Source organism: Elephantulus edwardii, unplaced genomic scaffold (genome assembly GCF_000299155.1).
Source record: "Elephantulus edwardii isolate Elephantulus edwardi_28Jun2011 unplaced genomic scaffold, EleEdw1.0 scaffold00071, whole genome shotgun sequence".
Taxonomy (NCBI): Eukaryota; Metazoa; Chordata; class Mammalia; order Macroscelidea; family Macroscelididae; genus Elephantulus; species Elephantulus edwardii.
This window is the reverse complement of record NW_006399821.1, coordinates 1,377,597-1,404,561: the sequence shown is the minus strand read 5'-3', so window position 1 is coordinate 1,404,561 and position 26,965 is coordinate 1,377,597. Positions and strand designations below refer to the sequence as shown.

Sequence of the window (26,965 nt, the reverse complement as noted above, 5' to 3'; positions counted from 1 at the left end):
TGGGGTGCTGGCACTGCAAATTGCACAGCAAAACCTGTCAATCTTTCTTCTTTGGAGCTACTGGCAGACTTGAGGTCTGGCTCTTGGATTAGCAGCACAACTCCATGGACCATGCTACCAGAGCTCCCTTCCTTTAGAGCCAATAGCTTGCATTCGAGATTCTCCACACTTACCACGGTGCAAAGCATCGCACGCCAGGCCTACTCTTCTCAGAACCATGTTAAACAACAGGAATAAGCTCTCCCACAGGGCCTCCATTTCACAAAAAGAACTGATGGGTGAGCACGCCTATCACAGGAACCCAGGCTCTTCTTTTAAACTTATCCAGATATGCGTGGGAAGAATCAAAAGAAACAGTGTTTAATAAACAACTTCACTGCACCAAGGCTCACAGAACTCACTACAGGATCAAGCCCTAAAACCTTAATATTTTATAGTAGCTACATCCCCACTTTCAGCCCAGGCCCAGACTAGGAAATTCCAGAGTAAACTTGGGATCATTAGATAAACATTCACGGTTCTTAAGAAGCCAGAAATGAGGCAGGAGCAGCTCTCCTCTCTTACTCTGAAGACCACCCGTCAGGTTGGATGTAGTAACCACAGCTATCTGACGCTAACAGTCACAGTCCTCTTCTCATCTTCCCAGGAGCTCTGTTTGTGTAGTCTGTAGGGACTGAGCAAAAATGGCTCTTCTCCATTGGTTCAAATCTACCAGTTACTGAAGGAAAAAGATGGGCAATCTCCTGCCATGTGTTACACAGCCTTGGGAAATCTACTAGAGGGTGAATTATGAGCCAGTTCTGACTTGATGGCAGTAAGGCTTGAGCATGAACTTCCCTCTAAGGACTGGGCCACCATGGAGTTTCCCAGGGACAGAACTACCCTCTAAATGGCCACGAGTAAACAAGGTCCCCACTCCTCTTAGCCTGGATGAGGTCAAGGTGTCTAGGATGGACGTGTAATAGAAGATTGCCTGTACACATCAACTAGTGACTAAACAGTCTGACATCTGGACTCTTTTCTGTCCTTCCCTTTGTCCTTCATCCTCCCTCCTTTCATCGCTCACCTTCTCTGTTTCTCTTTCATAATGGCAGATTTTGTCTTTATTGAGTGAAAAACTCTCTCTTTCTCTCTCTCCCCATCTCTCATTGCCATTGAATAGGCACTGACTCATAGCTGACCTTCCAGCAAGTTTCAGAGGCTATAAATCACAAGGAGCAGACTGTGCATCTTTCTTCCTCAGAGCACTTGGTGGCTTCAAATTCCCTGCCTTTGGGTTGAGCACAACTGCCCCTCTACTAGACCACACAACGATGCTATTTAAACAGTGAGCTAGGGGACTACAACAGCACCTATTTCACCCATGAGCCAGGCTGTGACATATGTGGGAGCAGGCCATGGGAGCCACTCAATGGGTTTGAACTGCCAACCTCTCAGCCAGCACCCAAGTGCCTAACCAATGGGCAACCAGGGTTCCCTGGAAAGAGCATCCACACAATTTATTTTTAAAATTGAAGCTTCAAGTCTTATCTTGTGATTTAAGAGAACGTCAATCATGACAATGTTTGGTTTATATTAACATATCTGCTATCATTTGGCTAAATTTTAAGTATAAATGCTTGCAGGTGAATTTAAAAATGTAGTCATGAATTTCAAAAGTCATAGTTAGGCTTTCAGTAATAATATTTTTAAAATAAAATCATCCTGCAACATAATTATAACACCTTAAAAAAAATCTCAAAACAGTACAAGCTAGCACAACACAATGAACTCACAAATACGGAGGATGACATTGAGGTTGGCTCACTACCTACTACATCTGGTACCAGTTTGTTAAAATAATGTATTATTCCATATTTTCATTTGTTTAAGCTTGGGGTTTTTTTCCTCCTTTCTTTTATTGGTTTGCTTACAAAGTTAGTATACACTGTGTTTCACGTTATTCTATATTCACATTGTGTTTCATACAATCATTCTCATGCATTATGGGGTTTTTTTCATGCATTATGTTTTGTAAAATTAATCACCTTTGGGCCCTGTCTTTTCACTTAAGCTTGTTTTTATTAACTGAAATCTAGCCATTCTAATAACTTAAGAAACAGATAAATCTAAATTTTTTTAAAAATTTTACCTACTTTTAAATAATACAAATTTAATGAAAATAGCTTGAACTAAGGTTTCTTCTTCCAGAGAAAGCAACCCCTCCCTTTCCAACACCCCACCCTAAAGTAGAAAAACACATACATATCACAACCACAAAAGTCTTCTTTTCTAAAAAGAGGTGACTCTGTTAAAGGTAATAAACAGAAACAGATTTTAATCCTGGCCAATAGCTCAAACCGTATACTAGGTTAAAATTCAAGATGTTTTTGGAATTAGTGTACAGGCAGACACACCCTGTTTACCCCCAAACCTAGTATACAACAAATACCTTCCACTTTGATTTTTTCTGTATTAGAGTTCTTGGGAAATCTAAAGTGACACTTTACCACTGTCTTTTATTCTTAAAAGCAAATGAAAGATAATTGAGTTTTTAAAAAATTACCCTCCATTATTGTAAATTCTTAAACTAAAATAATTTTGAAAAGAATAAAAATGAGGTTAAAATGCCCTTAGGATCAAGAAGGAAAGACAGCATCAGCCTATTTGATGGCTTGTGACAGAGAGCCATAATGGGGATGTAGCTGGAATATAATATACCCTTCAGCTGGGATAAAGATGGGACAGCAACAGACACATGGCCTGGCACAAAATCAATCCTGCTAACAGTCACAGTAACAAACTGTGTGACCTTAACCAATGCCACATTCACTCTCATTGAGCACATATGAAGAATTACAGTTAAGACCAGGATACACACCCGTCCCCCACCCCCTCACTCACCTCCAGCATGGGCTTGGCACTGTCATGGACTGACAGGATGTGAGTCACCTTATTCTTACTCAGCTGCTCTGCATCCCTGGCATCTATCAGAGAAGAAAGAAACCAGACACTGTGATCTATCTACAAGTTAATGGATCCTAAAGGTTAGCTGGCAAATAGCACGGAATGACTTTTCCATTTCTTTCTCGGGACTTCAAACTTGCTAACACTCAGTATAATCTAATAGAGAAGATTTAGGGATGTCAATTTTACTACACAAATAATTAAGTTTACTTCTATTTGGCATATATTTTAAAACTAAAGTGATCATCTAAAACACAGAATTTATTTCTTTTTCCTATAGTATTCCATTTAAGTACTTTTTTCTGTTCAATTATTTTTTAAATAAAATTTTATTATTTTGATTGTGATTTTAATGAAAATTTACAAATTATATTTTCATTCATTCATCATTGCACTTTTTAACCCCTCTCCTCTCTTCCCCCTCCCTCAGTTCACTTTTTTTAAAAAAATATTCATTGTCTGTTGAACAATTACCTATCTCCCCCACCCCTCAACCCAGTCCTCTTTGCAATGATATACCTCTTTTCCTGGGCTGTTGTCATACATATAATGCTTAATCCTATATTCCCTTTAGACAGTTCTTTCCTTCGTCTGTTTCAATGCAATGTTCATTATCTATCCACTCTTACCCTACTGTCCTCCTAACTCCCCATGTCAGACTTGCTTTCTAACAGTAGTGCTATACAGTATTTGTCCTTTTGTGACTGAGGTATTTCACTGAGCATGATATGCTCCAGGGTCACTTATGCTATGTTTTATAAGTTCATTGCTTTTCAGTGCTGTGTGGTATTCCATTGTATGAATATACCACAGTTTTTCCATCCATTTGTTGATGTGCACTTAGGTTGTTTCCATCTCTTTGCTATTATAAATAATGCAGTCATAAATATGGTTGTGCACATATCTGTTTGGATGGAGGTGATGGTTTCTTTCCAGTACACTCCCAGTATTGTGGAGTGGCACTGTTGGGTCAAATGGTATTTCTAACGTTTTGAGAAAGTACCAAACCGCCTACCATAGAGGTTTCACCATTTTACCCTCCCGCCAGCAGTGAATAAGGGTTCCAATCTCTCCACAATCTCACCAGTGTTTATTGTTTGCTACTCTGTAGAACTTTACTAGGGCTTCCTGCCCTCTACCTTTCTATTGTGATGTGAGTGGAAGTTTACAAAGAAAATTGGTTTTTCATTCTCTCCTGTCCATTTTGTTCTATAGCATTAATTTCAACCACAATGTAATAGCATTCTTCTCCCTTCTTATCTATGATTCTCATTTCCATCAATCCTTCTCACCTAGCCTTTCCTGCCTTTGTGAGTTTTCTCTCTGGGCACATGCTGTCCTTTGATTTGTATGATTGATGGTTCGAAGGAGTGAGTAACCCCTCTGGTATTATTGTACCCCTGGTACTGTCTATTGTTTGACTGGACCACCAGCGTGAATTTTGTTCAAAATTTAAAGGTAATGAAGGGCTCCTCTAGTCTGTCAGAGCTATAAGCTCGGTCATTCTTATGGTCATTCATAGAGTTTCCCCCACTCTATGCAGGATCTTCTGCTGTGTCCCCTTCAGAGTGAGTAGCTGTGACAGCTGGGCACCATCTAGTTCTTCTGGTCCCAGGGTTGTAAGACACAAAATGTATTTAGGTTAATACAATTTATTAATAGAGCTAGATTACTAAACATTGTATTAATGATGATTACTAATTAAAAGAAGTGAACTTAGCAGGTCATTTTGTTGTTGGCATTTGTAAAGTTGTAGACATTTAGGTTAATCTTTTACATGCAATACACAGTAATAAGGATGTTTTAAATTTTTTTTAAACAACGTTCCTTTAGTGATTAGTAATCTGAGTTTAAAGACAATATAAACACTCATTAACTATACAAAACACAGTAAATTTCCAGGTACTTCTTTAATTCAGTGTCAAAAGCAGGTACAAGTTTCCATGAGGCATGATTTTGTTTTATTATGTCTTTATATGATGTCCTTAGGACAAAAGTAAAATTAGGAAAATTTCTGAGAATTCCAAACAGAGATATTCATCTAGAATTTGGTGGCTATCTGCATATAAAATTAAGCAGACACCATGATTCTGTTCCTCTCAAATTCTTCTGACTACAGAGCAAAGGCTAAGTGTTGCCTACCATCCTTAGTTGAACGTGCTCTTTTTGAAGATAAATCAAAGGCAAATACATAGTTAGCATGTCTGTGAAGAAAACTTAGTGACATTGGAATATGCGGCAGATAGAATGTTGAATGGAGAGTAAGAAGTACAAAACTATAAATAAGCTCAATTAATGAAAACTCACAAATATGGAAAATAAAGCACTGTCTGGAGTTAGCCAAGACATTAATAATCTTTGGGAGATGAAATGCAAAGGCTTTGTTTTCTTTTTATAGTTGTGTGTGTGTGTTGTGTGTGCGTGTATGCGCACGCACATCTGTGAATAGATATAGGTGATTTATGCCAGTGTTTGAAGTTTAACATATCTAAGAACTATGTAGGGAGCTCTGGTAGCCTAGTGGGTTAAGTTGTGCTGTTAACACAAAGGTTTGAACCAATCAGCTGCTCTATGGAAGGAAGATGGGCAATCTCCTTTTGTGTGATTTTCAACTTCTGAAAACTCACTGGAGGGTCAGTTATGAGGCGGTTCTGATTCAATGGCATTGAGTGTGAACTATATGAAGGTGGTTAAAAGGCAGGATTCTGAGACCTGTGGAGTCAGGAGGGCTGAAGGTTCTGCATTTTCAACAAGGTTCAATGATTAATGCAGAAATCAAGAAACACTATGTTAAACATTCTATAGCAAGTATGCATCAGTCTTAAAAGCAGAAAACCCCCAAAACATGAAAATGCTATGCTAAGAGACAGACCAGTCACAAAAGGATGAACACTGTGTAAGACCACTATCATAAAAAAGTAGAGAGAAGTTTACATACAGAGGGGTATAATTACTGGAGGAGAAGGGCTGAGTAGAAAATTAATGAACAGACAACAAACACATATTATAATGGGTGAAGGGAAAGACAAAGTGGAAGCAATGGACAATCAGACATTGTGTGTTCAAATTAGCATTAGGAAATGAAGTATATTTCTCAAATCATAATTAAAAATGCTGGGAAAATATTACAATGTTGATTTCACTACTCTCTACATTGCTACTGACTTCCTTTCAAGCTACAAAATGAGATGAGCACAGCAGCCAGGGCCCTATCATACACAGAGACTATCTCCACCCAGCCTCTATGCCTTTTGCACTCCTGTCCTGACTCAACTATTAGATGATATGTTTGTTGGTAAGGCCAGCTCTGAACTTGTAGGCCACAGGGACTGGTCTCCACATTCTCTCCAAAATTTCATTTTCAAACCACCACCAGAATTCACTGTTTGTATGAAAGCAGTGAGACAAGGCAAAGCCAAAATGTCAGGTGTTTGCAAACCCTCCAGACTGCACGGCAGTGGGGGGGAGAGGCAAGTGAGCGGAGGCCCCACTTACGTGCATCACAAACCAGGAGCTTCCTGGTTCCAATTCTGTCCAAGGGTTTGTTTCCATTTCAGTAATTAGCACTCCTTAAAATATACCTCTACAACACAGATTCAGAGAAGTAAAATCAGTGCTCTGGGAATAAGAATGTACAGCATCCTGAAGACTATCTAACAACGCAAATGAAGCAACAGGTTGTTTGACTCCAAAGAAATGTTTGTAATTACCAGCTGTGATCCCTCTTCCTGCTTCAGACTTCTATCTTCATGGTCATGTTCATGTTCAGGGAATCCTTTTTCATTGAATGTACTATTGGCTACTTTCAAGTAGGTTTGTTGTTGTTAGTTGTAAGGTACCACACAGTTGACTTCAACTCAGGAATCCTATAAACAATATAGACTTGAATCCTGCATGCATCATGTCGATCTCCTTCATGCTCAACCCTATTGTTATAGCCTCTGGGCTAAGAAAGACCTTGGCTGCACTTTGTCCAATACAGATTTGTTTATTCTTTTGGAAGCCTATGGTATATTTAGTTCTCTTTTCAATACCACAATTCAAAGGCAAAACTTCTTCTGTCTTCCTTATTCCTTGTCCAACTTTCAGATCCATATGAGACAACCGAAAAGACTATGACTTGGATCAGGTGTACCTTAAGTTTTTAAACTGATATCCTCGCTCTTCAGCATTTTGGAAAGATGTTTTTACGTTCATTAAAAATGCGTAAAGAATGCATTTTAATGATGATCTTAGGTAATGTATTCCCCATGACTTCAAATTATTAATATTCTGGATGGTCACCTTATAACCTCATGCACCATATTAATGAGCAGTTAATAAAAAATATAAGGCTAGCCAATGGCATCACCAGTTTGCTTGCGTGCATGAGAAAACCTCTACCATTCAAGCAACCTCTCCATAGGACACAAAATCACAGTGGCATGCTTAACTCTTTACCAGCCATAAAAAGCTTCACATGGCAGGAGCACTACCAATCTCTGGGAGGAGCATGTCAGAAATGCAACCTCATGTCCTACTAACCCCACACAAATCAGAACCCACATCTCAGACCCCCAGATCCATGCATAAAACATCAAGTCCTGAGGCACTTGGGTGTTCCCCACACTGTGGAGTTTCAATGCTATTTCAGAGCCAGAAAGTATTTGTAGTCACAGGCAATCACAACAAGTCAATGCTTCGGGTCTTCCCCCTTTCCGCCTAATCTAGAGAACCATGCACCTCTGAGCCATGGTTATCTTGAGAGTTATAAAACATATTTTGAGTTAGGTCTGGCATACTTTGAACATGTTGCAAGGAGAAACCAGTCCTTGGACATCACGTTTGGAAGGGAGAAGGGACAGCACAAGAGAAGACCCTCAATGAAACGGATTGATTCAGTGACTGGGGTAATGAAGGTAGCTGTGTCCGAGACAATAAGGTTGGCATGGGATAGAGCAGGTTTCAGGGCTACTGTAAATAGGGTCGCTATGAGTTACAAGTGACTCAACGGCACATAACAACAACAACAACAACAACAACAACAACAATCATGTTTAGATTTTTGCTTGTTTGTAAAAGTAAGCCCATATTTCTTTCAAAATCAAGAAAAGCTCATTAGCAAATCCTTCACTATAAAATTCTGCTAGTTCTGTTCTTTGCCTCCCTCTAGCTCAGCATCTCTCCTGTTTCTGGCACCCCTGCTTGTTCCTTCTTTTTTTTACCTTCTAGGATCGCACATGTTGTTGTTGAGTGTTGTCAAGTTGGAACTGACTCAATGCTGATCCTCCAGTGGGCTGTCAATTGCACAGGAAGGAAGTGTCCATCCCTCTGCCTCAGAGCAGCTGGTAGAGTCAAACAGCCTGCCTTTGGTTTGGCAGGGCAACTCCTTACCACTAGGTCACTAGACTGACCTGGATCCACAAAGCCTTCTGAAAACAGCAAATGTCTCTTTCATACATGCCAGGCACTAAAATAGAAACTCTCACCTGATCCCTTCCCTCTGGTCCTGTGCATTCTGTTCCTGACGGAGAGGAAGACTCCTCAGTTCCCAGGAGGGGTGGAGATGGTGTAAGAGAAGTTTCCCATCTTAATGTTCACAATGTCCATTGTTAGGTGCAGTCAAGTCAATTACAACTCCCAGTGACCCTATGAACCACATCCTCGTCATCATATAGTGTATCACGTTGAAACCCATTGTAGCAGTCACTCTGTCAATCCATCTCATTGAGGGTCTCCCCCTCTTTTGCTGACCCTCAACTTTTTCCAATATGATGTCTTATTCCAAGAACTGACCCCTCTTGATAACACATTCAATGCAAGTCAGAAGTAGTTTCAACATCCTTGCTTCCAAGAAGCATGCGGGTTGCATTTCCTCTAGGACAGACTTGTTCTTTTGGAAGTCCATGGGATATTCAATACTCTGCAACTCTACAATTCAAAGACATTAATTCTTCCTAATACACTGTCCTACTTTCAGATGCATAGGAAGTAACTGAAAATACCATGGCGTGGATCAGATGCACCTTAGTCTTTAAACTGAATCCTTGCTCTTTAGTACTTTGGAGAGGTCCTTGACAGAAGATTTTCCTAATGCAACATGTCTTTTTATTTCTTGGCTGCTGTTATTATGGGTGTTGGTTGTGGATCTAAATGAAATGAAATCATTGACAAGTTCTGACAAGTTTAATCTTCTTCATGATGTTTTCTATTAGCCCAGTGGTGAGGATTTTTTGTTTTCTTAACATTGAGATGTAACCCATTTTGAAGGCTGTAGTCTTTGATCTTCTGCACTTTCTGCAAGGAAAGCTGTGTCACCTTGCACTTCCTCAGAGAGGAGAAGCAGCACCCCAGTCTCACAGTGATACAGAAGATGAGCTGAGGAAGCCCATCTTGAGGTGTGGTGGTCACGAACAAAACAAGCTAGTCAGGCAAAAGTCAAGCAGAATTGCCTCTAGATAAAATGAGCTGAAATACATTTGAAGAAATGAACACTATCAACACTACCCCTGGGGAGATGAGAGCAGCCAGGGGACCTGTGTCCAGCCTGGCTTTGACCCTTGGAGGGGCTGAACCAGGAAGGTTCTTCTATGCCTCCTTTTATCACTTAAATGAGAGTTGCTGTGAGAGTAAAATGCTGTGCGTTGCTTAAGAGAGCACCTTCAGGAAGTATACTGTCATCTTCACCCTCACTTCCATCATCACTCGCATCCCGTCAAACCCCAGGCTGATCCTGGGCTTCGGTCCAGTCATTTGTGACTACATCTGAACCCTTCCTTCTGAGGCCTCAGAGCCCCGCTCCACTGCACATGTCAACGTCTGCACTCAGAACATCCGATTTGAGCTAGGCCCAGCTCACCGGCTCACCATGTCCCAACAACCAGCAAGATCAGCTGCTTACGCTGCAGGCAGAGATGGACCACAAAGCCCCAGTCACCCTATAACACTTACATTGGTTTCACACTTCCCTAGGCTTTGTGGGCATCTTCAAACAATTAAGGCTTCCTCCATCGGTGGAGAGTCAATGGCATCTGTGTCAAGCAGTAAAGAGCAGCTGAGCTGGCTGCTACACTGTCCTTCCCAGACCTCATCCTGTCTCCTTCTTCAGCTTTCCTGTTGTCAGCTAGTACTGAGGCTGACAAGTAGCGGCCCCTGGAAAGAGCCCCAGAACCTGGGATGTTGAGGGGTGGGAGTTCTGTAGTTGGAGATATCCCTGGGTATTAGAACGTCAGTCATAACTCACTGAAGAATTTAAAAGGTGTTATTGTTAGGTGCCGTCAAGTTGCAGACGACTCATAGTGACCCTATGAACAAAAGGCCTAAGCGCTGTTCACAGAGTTTCTGGAGGCAAGCCATTTTGGAAGTGGATGCACTCCTGCTTCCAAGCTTGTTTTAATCGGGAAGCTCCACCAAACACTGTTCACCATGAGTAACCATTATCACATTTGACACAGTGTTTAGTATCACAGCAATACAAAGACCAGTGCTATACCACCTAGAAGAATGTTTGACAGGAAAACAATTCGAACCAGGCCTGAGGGCTGCAGATGAACAACACATAAAGGAGGCCACTCAGAGTAAAGTAAGAGGAAGGAACGAAAACCAGAAGGGCAGGAGAAAGGACAGGAGGACAGGATGTGGAAGCAGCATCACTTGGTTAGCAGCCCAGCACTACCTCCTCTGGAGGAGGCCATCAGAGCTCTATGATCCATCTTCACGTGTTCCTCTACTGGCTGCTGTGCTGCAGGGAGATGAACTGCTTTTATAACAAGAAAGACAAATGACTGATTGAGTAAAAGACTCTTCCTGATCCCAGGTAACACTGGCTTCACTCACTGGTGAAAATCACAGGTCTCTTTAAAAGAGATACAACTGTTCATCTGCTAATTACTTCTTATGCACAGGAAAGGTAGAAAACTAATAAGGAAGACAGAAGAACGGATGCCATTGCATTGTGGTGTTGGAGAGGAATACCGAATATCCCATAGACTGTCAAGAGAACAAATACGCCATCTCTGGAGAAAGTGCAACTAGAATGCTCCTTGGAGTCAAGGATGGTGAAACTTTGTCTCACATACACGGAACATTTGGTTAATAGAGGCTGGTCCTTGTAGAAAGACATCATGCTGGGACAGGTGGAGGGTCAGAGTAAAAGGGAAAGACCCTCAATGAGATGGATTGACACCGTGATTGTAACAATGAGCTCAAGTGTGTCAGAGATGGTGAGCATGGCACAGGGCATGGCAGGGTTCAGAGCTATTGTTCATAGGGTCGCTATGGGGTGCAGTTAACTTGATGGCACCTAACAATGACAACAGACTAGCCTCCACCAGCAAACACAACCAAACAACCTCAGCTGTGGCCTAAGGGCTCTGTAAAGCACTGGTGACACTGGCCTGACGTGCCATCTCATAGAAAGATAACTTCCCACCACAGTGCACACCCCAAGCTGGAGTGCAATCTCCCAGACTACCTTTGATGTGTACAAATCTGCTCCCATACAATCAATAAATGAAAATCAGTAAAGAAACTACAACATATTGAAGACCCTGGAGCTAGCAAGGCACTTGACTGGAACCTAGGGCCAGACTGGTAGACTGAGAGGCCAAGGTCCCTGCGGTTTACATGGCACTACCTCTTGTGCCTACTCCCAAACCTTTGCTCATCTGGGGTGAGATGTGGCCTCATCCAGCCTTCAGAGCAGCCTGGGAGTGAGGTCTGAGCTTACACCATGATACAGAACTATGTCCTCATCCCTCCCTCTCCATGCTGTCCACTGCATGGCATTTCTCTGTTCCTGACAGTCCTGATCTAGGTGAAGTTCTGCCCTTGGTAAAGGGTGGACAACAGACAACAGTCAATTAATGCCAGCACAGAAGGCCTTCTGCCCCTGGAGGGTGTGTGGTCACACTGGAACATGGCTAAATGAAACCCCAGACGAGGAGTTACTCTGTGGGTTCAGCAGATATACACAGACTTCACTGTGGGCTCTGAACATCTTCATAAAGCTAGGCATAATGTCTCCTTAAGAGCAGATAGCATTCTAGGAGTAAAACCAAAACTCTCATATACTATTGAGAAAAGTATTGAGTTTGACTGATAGCTACTAAGATTTTAAATGTGTGAACACTTTCATCTAGTAATTCTACTTCTACTAATGTGTCCTAGACTCTGTTTCCAAACATGAAAGCAGTTAATAATAACTCACTAAAGAACCCCCCAAATGGTTTCTGCTGGTAATGAACTCCCACACCACAGGACCCAGGAACCACAGAGCCATGTGGCGCTCTCAAAAAGGCACCGCTTACTAATTTTGTAACCATGCTATCTTTAGCATGTTCTAGTAGCAGCTTGCAGCTGTCAGCTCCAGTGCTCAGCTCCTTCCATAGCAAATTAGGGCTCCAGGAGTTCACTAGGGAGAAGGGGAGAAGAGAAACACCACACAGAAAAAAATGTTGTCATCAATGACACTCAACTCACAAATTTATGTACCAGAGGACAGACAACAGAACACAGTGCTGCAGACTCTGACTTGGTCAGAAAAGGAGCCTATCAGTTTGCCTTTCTCCATATTAACAGAGGTGAGCACTCGTGTATGCAAATCTCCTAGGCTCCTCTTATCTTCTCAAGTATCCTCAATCCCCACATCAAGAAAACAAAAATCCCCCTCACTGGGCCAACAGGCAACATCATGATAGAGAAAAGTTTGAGGTTGTCCATTTTCCTTTTACTTGAGTTCAAACTCAACAACCATAGTAAAAGCAATCACAAAATCAAAAGCTGAGTTGTACTGGGTAAAGGTGCTGTCAGGGACCTCTCCAAAGTGCTAAAGAACAAGGACATCAGTCAAAGACCAAGGTGCACCTGATTCAAACCCTGGCCTTTTCAATTGCTTCCTCAAAGTTGGACAATGAATATGGAAGAAGCAATGTCTTTGAGTGAAACTTTTCTCCACATATTTTGGAAATGTTATTAGGAGGGGTCAGTTCTTGGAAAGAGACATCATGCTGGGATGTGAAATGGTGGAGCAAGAAAGACCCTCAACAAGAGAGACTGACACAGTGACTGTAACAATGGCCTGAGACGTATATAACACTGGTGAGGACAGTGCAGGAGAGAGCAGAGTTCAGATCTATTGTTCTCAGGGTCACTATGAGTTTCAGTTGACTTGACGGCACCTAACAATAATAGTATCATCTCCAATATTAAGGAGTTGGAGTTTTCACTTACATTGCCCTGTGCCTTCTGGCTGGGGCAGGAGCCAGGGGCCTTGTGTTCCTCCCTGAACTACATACCGTCATCAGAGATGGAGGTACTGAAGCCAATGGCTGGCTGAAATAAAATCAGTAAAGACAAACATGCCACAGGGAAAGGTGTAGACAAGTTGTCAGTAGGAGGTGCCATCTGCCAGAAATGGCCATACATTTGGCTGAGGTGATTAAAGCAATTAACTAGAAAACAAAAGTGATGAAAGACATACAAGTATTTCCAGGCTGCCAGATGTGCCCTTAGCCCTCGCTTGGTGGCAGGTGTGCAGGGTGGGTGGGGCGAGGACAGCTGGCTTGGAGGAATGGCTTTTCTCAGCTCACACTGCCACCAGGCCTTGGCTTAGGAGCTGGGGCAGGGCAAAGCCGGGCAGACCCATATTCAGGTCTATACTATGATGCCAACACACTGCAGAGGTCTATAGGAGACCCCCAAAACATGAACTTACCTTTAAAGTTGCCGATGTAGAGGCCAGGCAGGATCTATGAAGAAGACAGACATGAGACATAAGCATCCACATAGCCGAAGCTGACCCTGGTTCCCACATCAAAATGGGCTATCAAATCCACCTCCCAGCTCCCTGCCGTCCCCAGAACCCTGTTCTTCATGCTCTGCAGGGCTGCGCACCTGCCTACACCCGCCTGCGGCTCGTCAGGCTGAGGCGTTCAGACCACTCACAGCACACCTTCTCAGCCCTGCTGCTTCAGGGAAAGCCTAGCTTATTCTGCTGCACCCACCAAGATGGACAATGACCTGGAGTGGCTTACTCCCCACAGCAGATCTCTTCAAGAATCTTCCAGTGAGTCAGCTGCCTTCCTGAAAGCTGATGGAAGGAGTATATGTCACTTCACAAAGACTCCATGGTGGTAAATGTTAGAGCTGCCGTCCAAAAGCAAGGACCAGTTTGAGATGTCATGGCTTTTACTGACCACATGGGACTCTCTGAGAGCAGTAGTGCTGTAACTGCTTACACTGCAGGTCAGGGTCAGATGACCAGCATACTATGTGTGATCACTCCAGCTAGCCCAGGTCCCATTCCCAGAGAGCACCAGGATACCATGAGGGCAGGTCACACCCCTTCTGTGACCATGGACATGGGAGACAATGTCTGGAAGCCAAACAGCATCTGTTGCCAAAACCCTCAAGTCTCTTTCCTGGCAGGAAGGGTAGTGTACTACTATGTTGTTTTTGCTTCAAGTCAAGAAATTAAGACAGATTAAATGGGCTCTTTCCATCAGCTCTTGGCTACACAGAGCTTATTAGCTGCATGTGACCTATGTTTCCAGGTCCTCTTCCTCACGAGAAAGCTGCCCATCAAACTGAAAGCACAATCACAGCATCATCATTGGATGATAGGGACTGTGTGTCCAAGTCACAGCATGGTAGATAGGTGACCACTGGGCACACAGTAGTGACCATGACGGGGAAGCAGCCACAGCAAGGTGGGCAGGTGAGCACTGGGTACAACAGTAACCATGGGGGTGCCCCAGTCATCGCATGATGGACAGGTGACCACTTGGCACACAGCAGTGACCATGAGGGTATCCCAGACACAGCATGTGGACTGGTGACCACTTGGTACACAGCACTAGTGACCATGAGAGTGCCCCAGTCGCAATGTGGTGAACAGGTGAGCACTGGGCACACAGCAGTGACCATGAGGGTGCCCCAGTCACAGCATGGCAGACAGTTGAACACTGGGCACACAGTAGTGACCATGAGGGTGCCCTACTCATAGCATGCTGGACTAGCTAGCACTGGGCACACAGCAGTGACCATGAGGGTCTGGTGTTGCCCTTGCAGAGCTTTGCAGAGGGAATGCACAGGTCAGGAGTGTTCAAGGCAGTCACCCAACAACTCAGGGACTACAGTGAACTTCCTGAGGCCTGTGCAGAACAATGAAGCAGCTTGAAGCAGTCCTCTGAGGCACAATAGCAGATCTCTACTGGTCTGGAACAAAAGAGCAAGAGGAGTCAAGAGTAGGAGTAAGAAATACGTGACTAAGCATATCAAGATTGTTGGAGAAAAGACTGAAGTTGTCTGTGATTTGGATCCACAATTGGTATCCATGGTAATAGTAGTAAAAAAGATGAAAAGTTGTGTTTCATTGGGAAAATTTGCTGTCAAGGACCATTCGAAAGTGCCAAACAGTAAGGAAATAATTTTAAATACTAAGATGATATTGATTCAAGCCAGGGTGTTTCCAACTGATTCCTATCCATCTGAAAGTTGGACAATGAATAAAGATGACAGAAGAACTGATGCTTTTGAATTGTAATGCAGGAGAAGAGTACTGAATATTCCACAGACTGTCAAAAGTACAAACAAGTCTGTCCTAAAGAAAGAGTAACCATGGTGCTCCAAGGAGGCAATGTGGTGACACTTGATCTCATACTCTGGGCATGTCGTCAGGAGGGGCCAGTCTTTGGAAAAAGACATTATGCTGGATCCCTATGAAACACAGACAACTCTATTCAGCATCCATGTCATGAGACCAGAAGAACTAGATGGTGGTTTGTTGCTGTTGTTGTTATGTGCCGTCGAGTCAGTTGTGACTCAGAGCGACCCTATGTACAACAGCTCTAAACTCTGCTCTGACCTGTGCCAATTGCACTGTCTCTGATATACCCATTCCGATTACCCCAGTCATTGAATCAATCTCCACCTCATAAAGGGCCTTCCCCTCCTGCGCCTGCCCTCCACCCTCCCAAGCATGATGTCCCTCTTCAAGGACCGGTCCCTCCTTACAACATGTTCAAAGTATGTCAGACAAAGCCTCAGAATCCTTGCCTCCAAGGAGCAGCCTGGTTTAACCCTCTCCCGGATGAATCTGTTTATTTTCTTAGCAGTCCATGGTACCCTCAACACTCTTCTCCAGCACCACAGCTCAAAGGCATCAATTGTCCTTCTATCCTCCCTAGTCATTGTCCAATTCTATGATGCATAACAAGTGATTGCAAAGACCATGGCCTGTATCAGACACACCTTAGTCTCCAGAGAGACACCATTGCTCTTCAATACTTTGGAGAGGTCCCTAACAGCTGACTTTCCCATCGTAATACATCTTTTAATTTCCTGGTGCTGGTGCCAAGGGTGTTGACTGTGGAGCCAAGCAGACTAAAGCTGTGAACAATCTCAATCTCTTTACCATCCATCCTGATGCTGCCAGTTGGCCCAGTGGTGAGAATCTTTGTCTTCTTGATATTGAGCCTCAATCCATATTGGAGGCTACAGTCCTTGACCCTCTGCAGCAGGTGCTTCAGGTCCTCCTCAGTTTCAGCAAGCAGGGTTGTATCATCTGCATAACGCAGATTGGTGATAGATCTTCCACCAATTTGCTCAAAAGTCCCATAGAAGAACCCTAATCGAAAGAGGGGAAATGTGGAACAAAACTAAAAATTATCATTGACTACAACTATTTGGAGTAATAGAAGACAGATGAATCCTTTAAATTACTGTCCTTAGAGAATCTCTAAACTACAAATAAAAAATGTCCCTCAAAGCTTTCTTAAAACCAAAAGCAGTTTAACTACTGAAAAAGGTTTGTCTTGATCATAATACTCGTTTAAGAACTCTCTCCATGATCACAAAGGGAACTCTGGTAGCCTAATGGGTAAGAAGTTGTGCTGCCAACCCAAAGGCAGGTGCTTTAAATCCACCAACTGCTCCTAGGGACACAAGATGGACAATCTTCTCCTGTGTGGTTTATAGATACCAAAAACCTGCAGGTGAGTGTCAACCACAAATCAGTTCCAATTTGATGGCAAGGAGTAAGTGATTGATATAGGATCAAATGAACAACAGCAAATCAAAAGATTAGACAGAAATCTTACAGAGTAGTGAGTTTATGTTAATAGGTGAGTATCATGGGTTGACTGAATTATGTCCCTCCAAATTATATGTTGTAAATTCCAACCTGTAAGCCTGTGGTTATGATCCCAGTTGAAAATGGGTTCTTTGTTATATTAATGAGTTTAGCGTTATGCTGGGAAAGGTAGAAGGTCTGAGCAGAAGAGGAAGAACCTTAACAAGGTGGATAGAAACCATGACTGATGACGGTAACAACAACGGCTCTAGCATATCAGAGATTGTGAGGACTGCATGATAGGACAAGTTCAGATCTGTTATTCACTTTGTGTTGCAGTCTACTCGACACACCTAACAAGATCAACTACTTTATCTTATCTATGAGTAATCTTACTAATTAGGCTTACCTCACGTCAAAATCAGTCACTTTTGGGATGAGTTCAGACAGATGTTAAGGCACATGGAGATCTCCAAGGAACTAGACAGCAGAAAGTGAAGAGACAAGTCTCTCCAGAGCCAACAGAGAAAGAAAATGTTCTTCTCAAGTCAGCACTCTGAACTTAGATTTCAAATTTTCTAAACTGTGAGAAAATAAATTTGTTTGTTAAAACCACTCATTGTGGTATTTGCCATAGCAGCAGTAGGCAGCTTAGACAGGGAGGAATCTGGAAGGAGGATAAATAAGGACCCTCAACTCAAAGAATGTAAATTCAACATCACTGAATTGGACATGTAGAAACCACTGATTAGAGTATTTTGTTATGTGTATTCTCAACAAATAATTCTCTGCATGGTTTTTCAGGAAACGTGTGTGTAAGGATTGTATCCTTTCTCCATATCTATTCAGTTTGTACTCTGAGCAAATTATTGGAGAAACTGGATTATTCAAACAAGTCTGTGACGACAAATTGCAGGGAGATTCATCAGCAATATGCATCATGAAGATGACATGACCTGCTTGCAGAAACTACTAGAAGAGAATTCGAAACACTGAAGAAGATCAAAGACTACAGTCTTCAATATGGATTATATTTCATCATTAAGACAACAAAAACTTTCACTACTGGATCAATAGCCCCAGAACATGATAAATGCAAAACAAAATTGAAGTTTTCAAGGATTTCACTTTACTTGGATCCAAAATCAATAGCCATAGTAACACCAGCCAAGAAATCAAAAGACTTACTACATTGGGAAAACTTGCTGTCAAGGAAATGTCCAAAATGATAAAGAACAATGATGTTGGTTTAAGAATTAAGCTGCACCTGATCCAAGGCAAGGTACTTTCAATTGCTTCCAGTGATCTGAAAGTTGGGCAGTGAATCAATTCTTTTGAATTGTGGTGCTGGAGAAGAGTATTGACTATTCCACGGACTGCCAAAACAACAAGCAAGAAAGAGCGACCAGAGTGTTCCTTAGGGGCAAGGAGGATGAAACTTGGTCTCACATACTTATGGTGTGCTGTGGGGAGGGGCCAGACCTTAGAAAAAGATGGCATGCTGAGAAAGGCTGAAGGTCAGAGAAAAGAGAGGTAGACTGAGGTAGACCCTGACAAGGAGGAGACTGACATGTTGTTGTTGCTAAGTGCCGTTGATTCGTAGATGACTCATATTGACCCTATGAACGAAAGACCTGAACACTTGTATAACGTCCATTGCTTCTCCAAGATCATAGAGTTTCTGGAGGCAAGCTATATTGGAAGTGGATGCCACTCCTGCTTCCAAGTTTGTTTTAATTGGGGAGCTCCACCAAATACTGTCCACCATTGGGCAACCATTATTGCATTTGACATCAGTGTCACGGTGTTCACTATCACAGCAACCACGAGTTACCTCTGTCTAGCAAATGGACACACCTGTGCTATACCACTTAGAAGAATGTTTGACCAAAAACTATTAATACCAGGTCTTAGGGCTACAGATTAAAATCACCCACTTTGGGCTTTGTAGCATAACTTTTTATCCACTAGGCCAACAGAACTCTCATACGCATAATGTTCTGTATATGTACTTGGTGTTTTATATATTGTTGCTGTTATGTGCCATCAAGTAGCCTGTGACTTACAGTGACCCTATGGTACAGCAGCTCTGAAGCCTGCCCTGTCCTTAGCCAGTCTCACTGAATCCAACACATCAACTCCCATTGCCCCAGTTACTGTATCAATCTCATCCAGGGTCTTCTTTTCCTGTGCCCTCCCTCCACCCTTCTAAACATGATGTTCTTTTCCAAGGATAAGTCCCTTCTGCCATATGCCCAAAGTATGTGAGATGGAGCTTCAAAATCCTAGCCTCCAAGGAGAAACTTGGTTTCACCCTGTCGCAGACAGACCTTTCCGCCCCCCCCCCTTGGTGGTCCACGGTGTGTTCAAGACTCTTCTCCAGCACCACAAACTTAAAGACACCCCTTAGTCTCTAAACCGACATTGTTGCTTCTCAGTACTCTGAAGAGGGCCCTGATAGCAGATTTTTTTCAATACAGTTTGTCTTTTGATTGCCTGACTGCTGGTGCCAAGAGTGTTGATTGTGGAACCGAGCAACCTCTTATTGTTAAAAACCTCAATCTCGAGCCGTCACTGCCCTCTGCCCGGGGCGGGCTTCCCTCGGCCCTCTGCCCAGGACAGGCTGCCCTCGGCCCCCAGCTCGGGGTGAGCCGTCAAGACCCTCTGCCCGAGGCGGGCTGCCCTCGGCCCCCAGCTCGGGGTGAGCCGTCAAGACCCTCTGCCCGAGGCAGGCTGCCCTCGGCCCCCGGCTCGGGACGAGCCGTCGCGGCCCTCAGGGTGAGCTCCTCAGTCCCCAGATTGTGCCATCTGACCCCTGGGTGGGGAAGGAGAAAAAAAAACTGATAAAAGAATGCCTAGGGTATCCAACGTTACCTAGGCCACCTTCTGCCACCCTTCCCCTCAGTAAACCTGAAAGCAACACCCTCAAAGCCCTTCTATTTGTAACTCACAAGTTTGTTCTCTCTAGGTTTGTTCCTTTTCCTATAGATAACCTTAACTCTGAGTTTTACTCCAGAATTGACCCTGAACCCAGTGCCAGTGACAAAAAGGAAATACAACTGACAGCTAAGGAAGCAAAGGAGGATGGAGCCTCTGGGTTCAACCAGCCATCCCCACTGGACCCACCTGGGAAAATACTTTGCAGTCCACAAGGGAGCAAAGGACAGGAAAATATCTTCTAACAGAGCAAGAAGGCAAGCAGCTGTAACCCAAGACCACCAGCAAGGTGATAAAGCGTCCTCCCTTCCCCCCTTTACATCTACGCCCCTGTTCAGCATGAAGAAGCCAGAGAGTCAGCATCCAGTTCCCAAATCAATAAGACAGTTGGTTTAATTACTATTGGAAAATGCTTGTCATTCCTCTGTAGCATCTGGTCCCCACTGGACCCTCATCATTTCCTTCACCTGCTCTCCCCACTGACCAAATTGTGCAGCTCTGCAACTGCATCCTGGCCCATCCTCACCCTTCTTCCCCCAATCCTCACCTCCTTGTACCCCCAATATGCTTTTCCCAATTAAAAAAAAAACCCAAAAAACAAAAAAACAAACACCTCAACCTCTTCTTTGTTTAGCACGCTGCTGCCAATTGCTCCAATGATGAAAATCTTTGGCTTCTTGATGTTGAGTTCCAATCCATATTGAAGACTACAGTCCTTGGCCTTCTGTAGCAAGCACATCACATCCTCCTGAGTTTCAGCAAGCAAGGTTTTGTCATCTGCATTACATACTTTCTCTTTTTCTTTTTTAATTTATTATTAATTTCAATGAAAATTTACAGAGACTTTGGATTTCCATTCATTCATTGTTGTACTTTTCTCCCCTCCCAACCCTCCCCCCTAGAACACTACCTTTGTTTTATAATCCCTCCCCCAAGGTCTACTCCACTATGCAGCCTTCGCTCTGGACTCCTGTCATGACAATAATACCTAATCACATATCCCTTTTAAACAGTTTTCTCCATCATCTATTTCAATGCAATATGCATTATTGAACCCATCTTTCTCAGTCTCCCCCCAACCCCGATGTCAGTCCTGTTTTTCAACAGTGGCACCATGCAGTACTTGTCCTTTTGTGACTGAGATACTTCACTCAGCATAATGTCCTCCAAGGTCACCCATTTTGAATGATATTGCATGAGTTAATTGTTTTTCAATGCAGTGTAGGATTCCATTGTGTGAATATACCACAGCTTCTCTAGCCATTTGTTTGTTGATGGGCACTTGGATTGTTTCCAACTCCTTACTACTGTGAACAAAGCCGCAATAAACATGGGTGTGTATATATCTGCTTGGGTGGCACTTATGGTCTCTTTGGAGTATATTCCCAGTAGTGGAATTGCTGGGTCAAAGGGTATCTCTATTTGCAACTTTTTGAGAAAGCACCATACCACCTTCCAGAGTGGTTGCACCTGCATTACATATTTAGTTGATGAGTCTTCCTCTAATCCTGATGTCACATTCCTCTTCATAAAGTTTCCTGCCAAGCAGCTTGTAGGTTTTAACTGTTTAACTTTGAATTGACAGCAAACTTTTTACCAATAGGCCATATGTATTGTTTGTTGTGTTTTATATAATCACTCATATATTTTGTGTTTCAATCATGTACACTGTGTCTTATGCAATCATTCAAATACATTATATTTTACACAGTTACCATTGATCTATGCCTATTATGAACCAGAAGGAAAAAGGGAAGTGGGAGAACAAAGGAAGAGTTAGATAAGGCTGCCAAAGAATCCGACCCTGAAAGGTGCACTGACCTTCAATGATGGAGTCTGGACAGCCCCTGGAAGGTTCTCAGGGTTTAAAATAAGTGTAATGAACTGAAATCTTGCTAAAATGCTTGTAACATATGGAACTGTTAAAAAGGAGACCCAGGCTTCATTGCCCTCATACTGTACCCCAACTAAACCGTTAAAAACTTAGCCGAAATGGATGGAAATCACTCTAAGAGGTTATAGAATCTAGAAAGAGATGGAAGAACACAAGTACCAAAGATGATGGATAGTCTAAAACTCTCACATAACAACAATTTTGCATAATAACCTGGTCTTTGGAACCTAATTATATTGACAAGGGAGGAATACATGCACACACATACATGCACAGTGATATAATACAAAATAAGAAAGAATTATAGCAATTAGAGTCATTTTTGCAACTGGTTCTATAGATGGAAATGCTATTTAGAACTTCTTTCTTCCATTAGTCATTCCATGTTTTCTTTGCCCTCGGCAAGGGCTTAGCAAATCATGGTTCTCAGCCTATTGGTGCGTTCCAAATCTTTACAGTAAGAGACTGGACATTAGTAGTCATGTTGTAATGGGATTGCTAAGGTTTTCCATTGGCTTAACCATAGAGCATGACAGGTTTGAAAAGATGCCTTCAGGAAGGGTGCATATTCCAGACACACTCTTCTTTGTTCCCATAGTGTGTACTGTGGAGTCAGAACCGAATCATAGCTGACCCTCCAGTGGCTTTTCAGAGGCAGTAAATCACACAGAAGGAGACTGCTCATCTTTCTCTCATGAAGCATCAGGTAGATTCAAACCACATATCTTTGAGTTGCCAGGGCAACTCGTTGCCACTAAGCCACCAGAACTCCCTTTATGTAATATAAGTTCAATGTCTCTTTGGCAAATAGATCTTAATAGTCAGTAAGGTAACTTCCTTCTTTCCTTGCTGATAAAGGCATTTTCAACTTTCAATTCACTGGAACTGGTGGTGTGTCTCTTTCTGTCTTCTTCCCTCTAGAATGAAGACTTGTAGATTGGCAAAGAAGAGAGTTGTAAGAACAAGAAACATTTTTTTTTAAATGAGTCACTAAGAGTAATAGTTTAGCACCTCATTGCTATGGCTGCTAGGTGTGGTCAAGTCAACTTCAACTGAACCTAGCTGTCCTGTGCTAGTCACATGATCTCCAACCTGCTCAAGTCACATTGCTGTAGTCACTGTCAATCCATCTCACTGAGAATATATCTCTATTTATTGACCCTCTACTCTTCCAAGCAAGATGTCTTTTTCTCCTTCCTGACAACTTGCTCAAGAGGAAACTACCTATCTTTCACCTCTAAGGAAGCTAATGATTGCCTCCAAAACCAAAAATATCAAACCTACTTCCATAGAATTAATTCCAATTAAAAGTGAACCTCCACCAGGAACAAGGTCTACTTGATAGAGTAGAATGCCACTGGGCACTTACACCAGCAGAGTCAAAAGGGCTCTGAGGCAGATGTCCGAGCAGAGCAGAGGTCCAGGCATGGAGAATGAAGCCCAGAAAGAGTCTTCAGACCCTGACTGAAGACTGGCTCCTGAGTCCTTACTGAAACAAGTAAGCCCTTCACCAAGAGCACTGTTTGTGAGTTCTGTGTGGCCACCGAAATAAATTTTTAAACCCAACAGATAAGTAATAGTCAGTGTGATGAACATAATGAATGTAATTCTGTTAGTGTCAGAACTGTCAGAAAAGTATAGGGAGACTTGTCTGGACTCCCAGGAATAGACCTTGGGCTGTTATTATAGATGGGATTCTTCATTCCCCTTTCAAAGTTAGAGAAAGTGATATGATGACCACATCCCCACACTCACCCGATTTTCAGAGGCAATGGTTACCACAAAATGCTGGTCACCACAAAACGTATCATTCTATCTATTGGCTAAAAATCCTCCCCTGCCAAGATTGTCCTTTGCTTTTCTTTCACATAAAACATGAATATCTTATTTAACTCATTATTCATTCTATCCATATACTTCTATCCTATTCCTCCTAGTCACCAAATTTCCAATCACGTTCCTTCCAATTCCTGACTAGTCAGCCAAACCACTGTCCACACACTGTCCACTGTCCATAAATCAGTGTCTAACTGCACATATAGCCACTCTTCCTTCCAAGGCAAGCAAACAATCAGCCACACTGCTTGAAATTATCCCCGTTGGGAGGATTTACTTTAACTATGTAGTTTCATAAATTCCAGCAAGAAGCCCAAGTGTTTCAGCTTCCACTTCTGAATGATGCCTGCACACCACAAAGAACCATCAATAAACCAGACAGGAGTTGCTCTTCTCCAGTCAAATAGACTGTAAGGGTCGCATATGAGACTATAAGTACAGACTGAAAGAAGAAATGTGTTGACAGGAATAGAGATCATGTGCATTTTAGCCTTTACTTTATGCCTTCAAGTCTTGCTCAAGCCTGACCTCATATATTCCACTTGCATTTAATAACAAGAGTGTTATCTGGATGTATGACACAGTTCAGGCAACACACAGTTCATGATGAGTGGCTCAGGTTGCACGGTGAAGTGTTCAATCTCTACGAAAACCCAGTTACCAGCCACAAGTTATTTATCAAAAGGAAAGTAGCTATTTGCTTTGCTCCAAAGGCCTAAGTCTATACTGTGATTTACCAGCAAAAGCCCAAACCTCTCTGCTATTGAGTCAGTGCCAACACTTAGCAATCCTCCATTGGGTTTCTAATGAAAACAGGAGGGAATGGCTTATCCTTTACCCTCAGAGTTACTGGTTTGAAACACAAGAGAAATATACTCTTTGGGTTAGAAATACCAGTTTCTATAGACTAAGACACCAGAGCTGCCAAAGACTCCAAACAGTACCTCCATGTGATACTGACTCTTCAATCACTTTGTATCAGTCAGATATGGCTCAAGTGGCAGCATAGTTTGCAGGATAGCTTGACTTTACTACAAAGCCCTCCTGTTCTAGGCCCCACTCAAAATCAGCAGCTTTCCTAGTCACTTGGTAATTAGGCCAGAGTTGTTACTGTTTTTTTATGTGCCGTCAAGAAGCCTGTGACCCATAGTGACCCTATGTACAGCAGCTCTTAACCCTTTCCTGTCCTGAGCCAGTCTCACTAACTCAAACACACCAACCCACATCATCCCTGTCACTGTATCAATCCATCTCATCTGGGTCTCCCTCTCCTGAGCTGTCCCTCCACTCTTCTCATCACCCAAGCACGATGTCCTTCTCCAAGGACCAGTCTCTCCTGGTCATGTGCCCAAAGTATGTGAGATGGAGCTTAAAAACCCTAGCTTCCAAGAAGAAACTGGGTTTCACCTTTCCCAAGACAGACGTACCTATGTGTTTTCTTGGTAGTCCATGGTATGTTCAAGACTCTTCTCCAGTAACACTACTCAAAGGCATCTATTCTTCTTCTGTCATCCTTAGTCACTGTCCAACTCTCTAAAGCATAACAAGTAATTGTGAGAATCATGGTCTAGATTAGATGCACCTTAGTCCCTAGACTGACATCATTGCTTTTCAGCACTCTGGAGATGTCCCTAACAGCTGATTTTTCCAATGCAATTCATCTTTTGAGTCCCTGACTGCTGAGTGTTGACTGTGGAGCCAAGTAAGTTGTAACTGTTAACAACCTCAATTTCTTCTCCAGCGTGTTGCTGCCAATTGATCCAGTGGTAAGAATCTTTGTCTTCTTGATGGTGACCTTCAATCCATATTGAAAACTACAATCTGCAGGAAGCGCTTCAGGTCTTCTTCAGTTTCAGCAAGGAAGGTTGTGTCATCTGCATAACGTAGGCTGTGGATGAGTCTTCCTCCAATTCTGATGCCACTTTCCTCCTCATAAAGCCCTGCTTCCCAAATGCTCTGTTCTGCATATAGATTGAAAGGGTACGGAGACAGGATGCATCCCTGATGCATTCCTTTCCTGATTTTGAAACATGCAGTGTTTCCCTGTTCTGTTCTGAGGACCACTTCCTGGTCCAAGAACAGGTTTCACATAAGCATAATCAAGTGTTCTGGGATTCCCATTTTCCTCAAGGTTAGACACAATTTGCTGTGATAGTCAATGAAACACAGATAGACATTCCTCTGGTACTCTTTGCTTTCTGCCAAGATCCAGTTTACATTGGCAATAACATCTCTAGTTCTCTGATCTCTTCTAAACTCATCTTGTATTTCTGGTAGTTCTCTGTCAATGTACTGTGTCAGTAGTTTCTGGATGATCTTAAGCAGGATTTTGCTAGTGTGTGATATTAGTGATATTGATGGAAAATTTCCACACTCTGTAGAATCATCTTTTTTTGAAGTGGGAATAAACATGGATAAAAGAAATTTTGAAGGCAACATAGTTCTCATTTGTGCGAGGCTACTCTGGCTGCTTCTTCTTCTTCTAACTTAACAGAAGAGACCAGAGTAGCCCCCCACAAGTGAGAGTTATGTTGCCTCAAAAATGCACAGAAGCTCACAGGATGGTGTTCCTCATTTTCAATTGCGAGAAGTGCCAGACGTGGCTATTTATCCTCCATTAGAAAAAATGTCCCACCCTACTAGGCCACTAGAAACTTCCCAGGGGTTGAAGATGCCAGAATTTTTGTGGGGCTGGATTCCTACCTTCTCCTAAAAAAAAAAAAAATTACCAAGAACTCTAGCATCATTGGTATTTCTTCCTTACTAGGGTTCATCAGCATAATGCCATCAGCATCATGGAGCAGTGTGACTTTCTGTGAAAGATAAAGCAATCAAGGTCCATATGGACCAAAATATGACACAGTGTTGGGGAGGTGAAATACCCCTAAGGTAGGGCAATGGATGTTTATTACTGACCTTGCCAGCTGAAGGCATACAACTTCTGATGATGTTTAGAAACTGGGATACAGAAAAAGGCACTGACCAAATCAATAGATGGATGCCAGTTACTAGGAGATGAACTAATATTCTCAAGCAATGCCATCACAATCTGGAACAGCAACTACCATTAGAGTCACAACATAGTTCAGTTTATTATATTCACTGTCTTCCTCCAAGAACTACCAAAAGTTGGGGTTTTTTCAGTAGACAGTATCACAGATGAGAGCCACAGATAAGCAAGGGAGTAGAGAGGAAGCTCCCACTCACTTGCTTTAAGTGTGGATCTGAAGGACACTTTGCCAAGGGTGGCCCACATCAGGTCCTCATGGCTGACAGGACTGACAGGCCCCAGCTCCCAGCTG

General features: G+C 42.8%; 1 protein-coding gene across 1 annotated transcript in view; it reads right to left on the bottom strand.

The window, feature by feature from the left end:
* The window catches only part of LOC102862154 (dual specificity protein phosphatase 22-like), a 102,937-nt gene that overhangs the window by 50,298 nt on the left and 25,674 nt on the right, over positions 1-26,965 (bottom strand). The window contains exons 2-5 of the mRNA XM_006888744.1: positions 13,640-13,673; positions 13,221-13,257; positions 12,134-12,337; positions 2,884-2,966 (exon numbers count right to left, since the gene is read on the bottom strand). Of these exons, the coding sequence (XP_006888806.1) occupies positions 2,884-2,966; positions 12,134-12,337; positions 13,221-13,257; positions 13,640-13,673 (358 nt within the window). The remainder of the gene's footprint in view (positions 1-2,883; positions 2,967-12,133; positions 12,338-13,220; positions 13,258-13,639; positions 13,674-26,965) is intronic.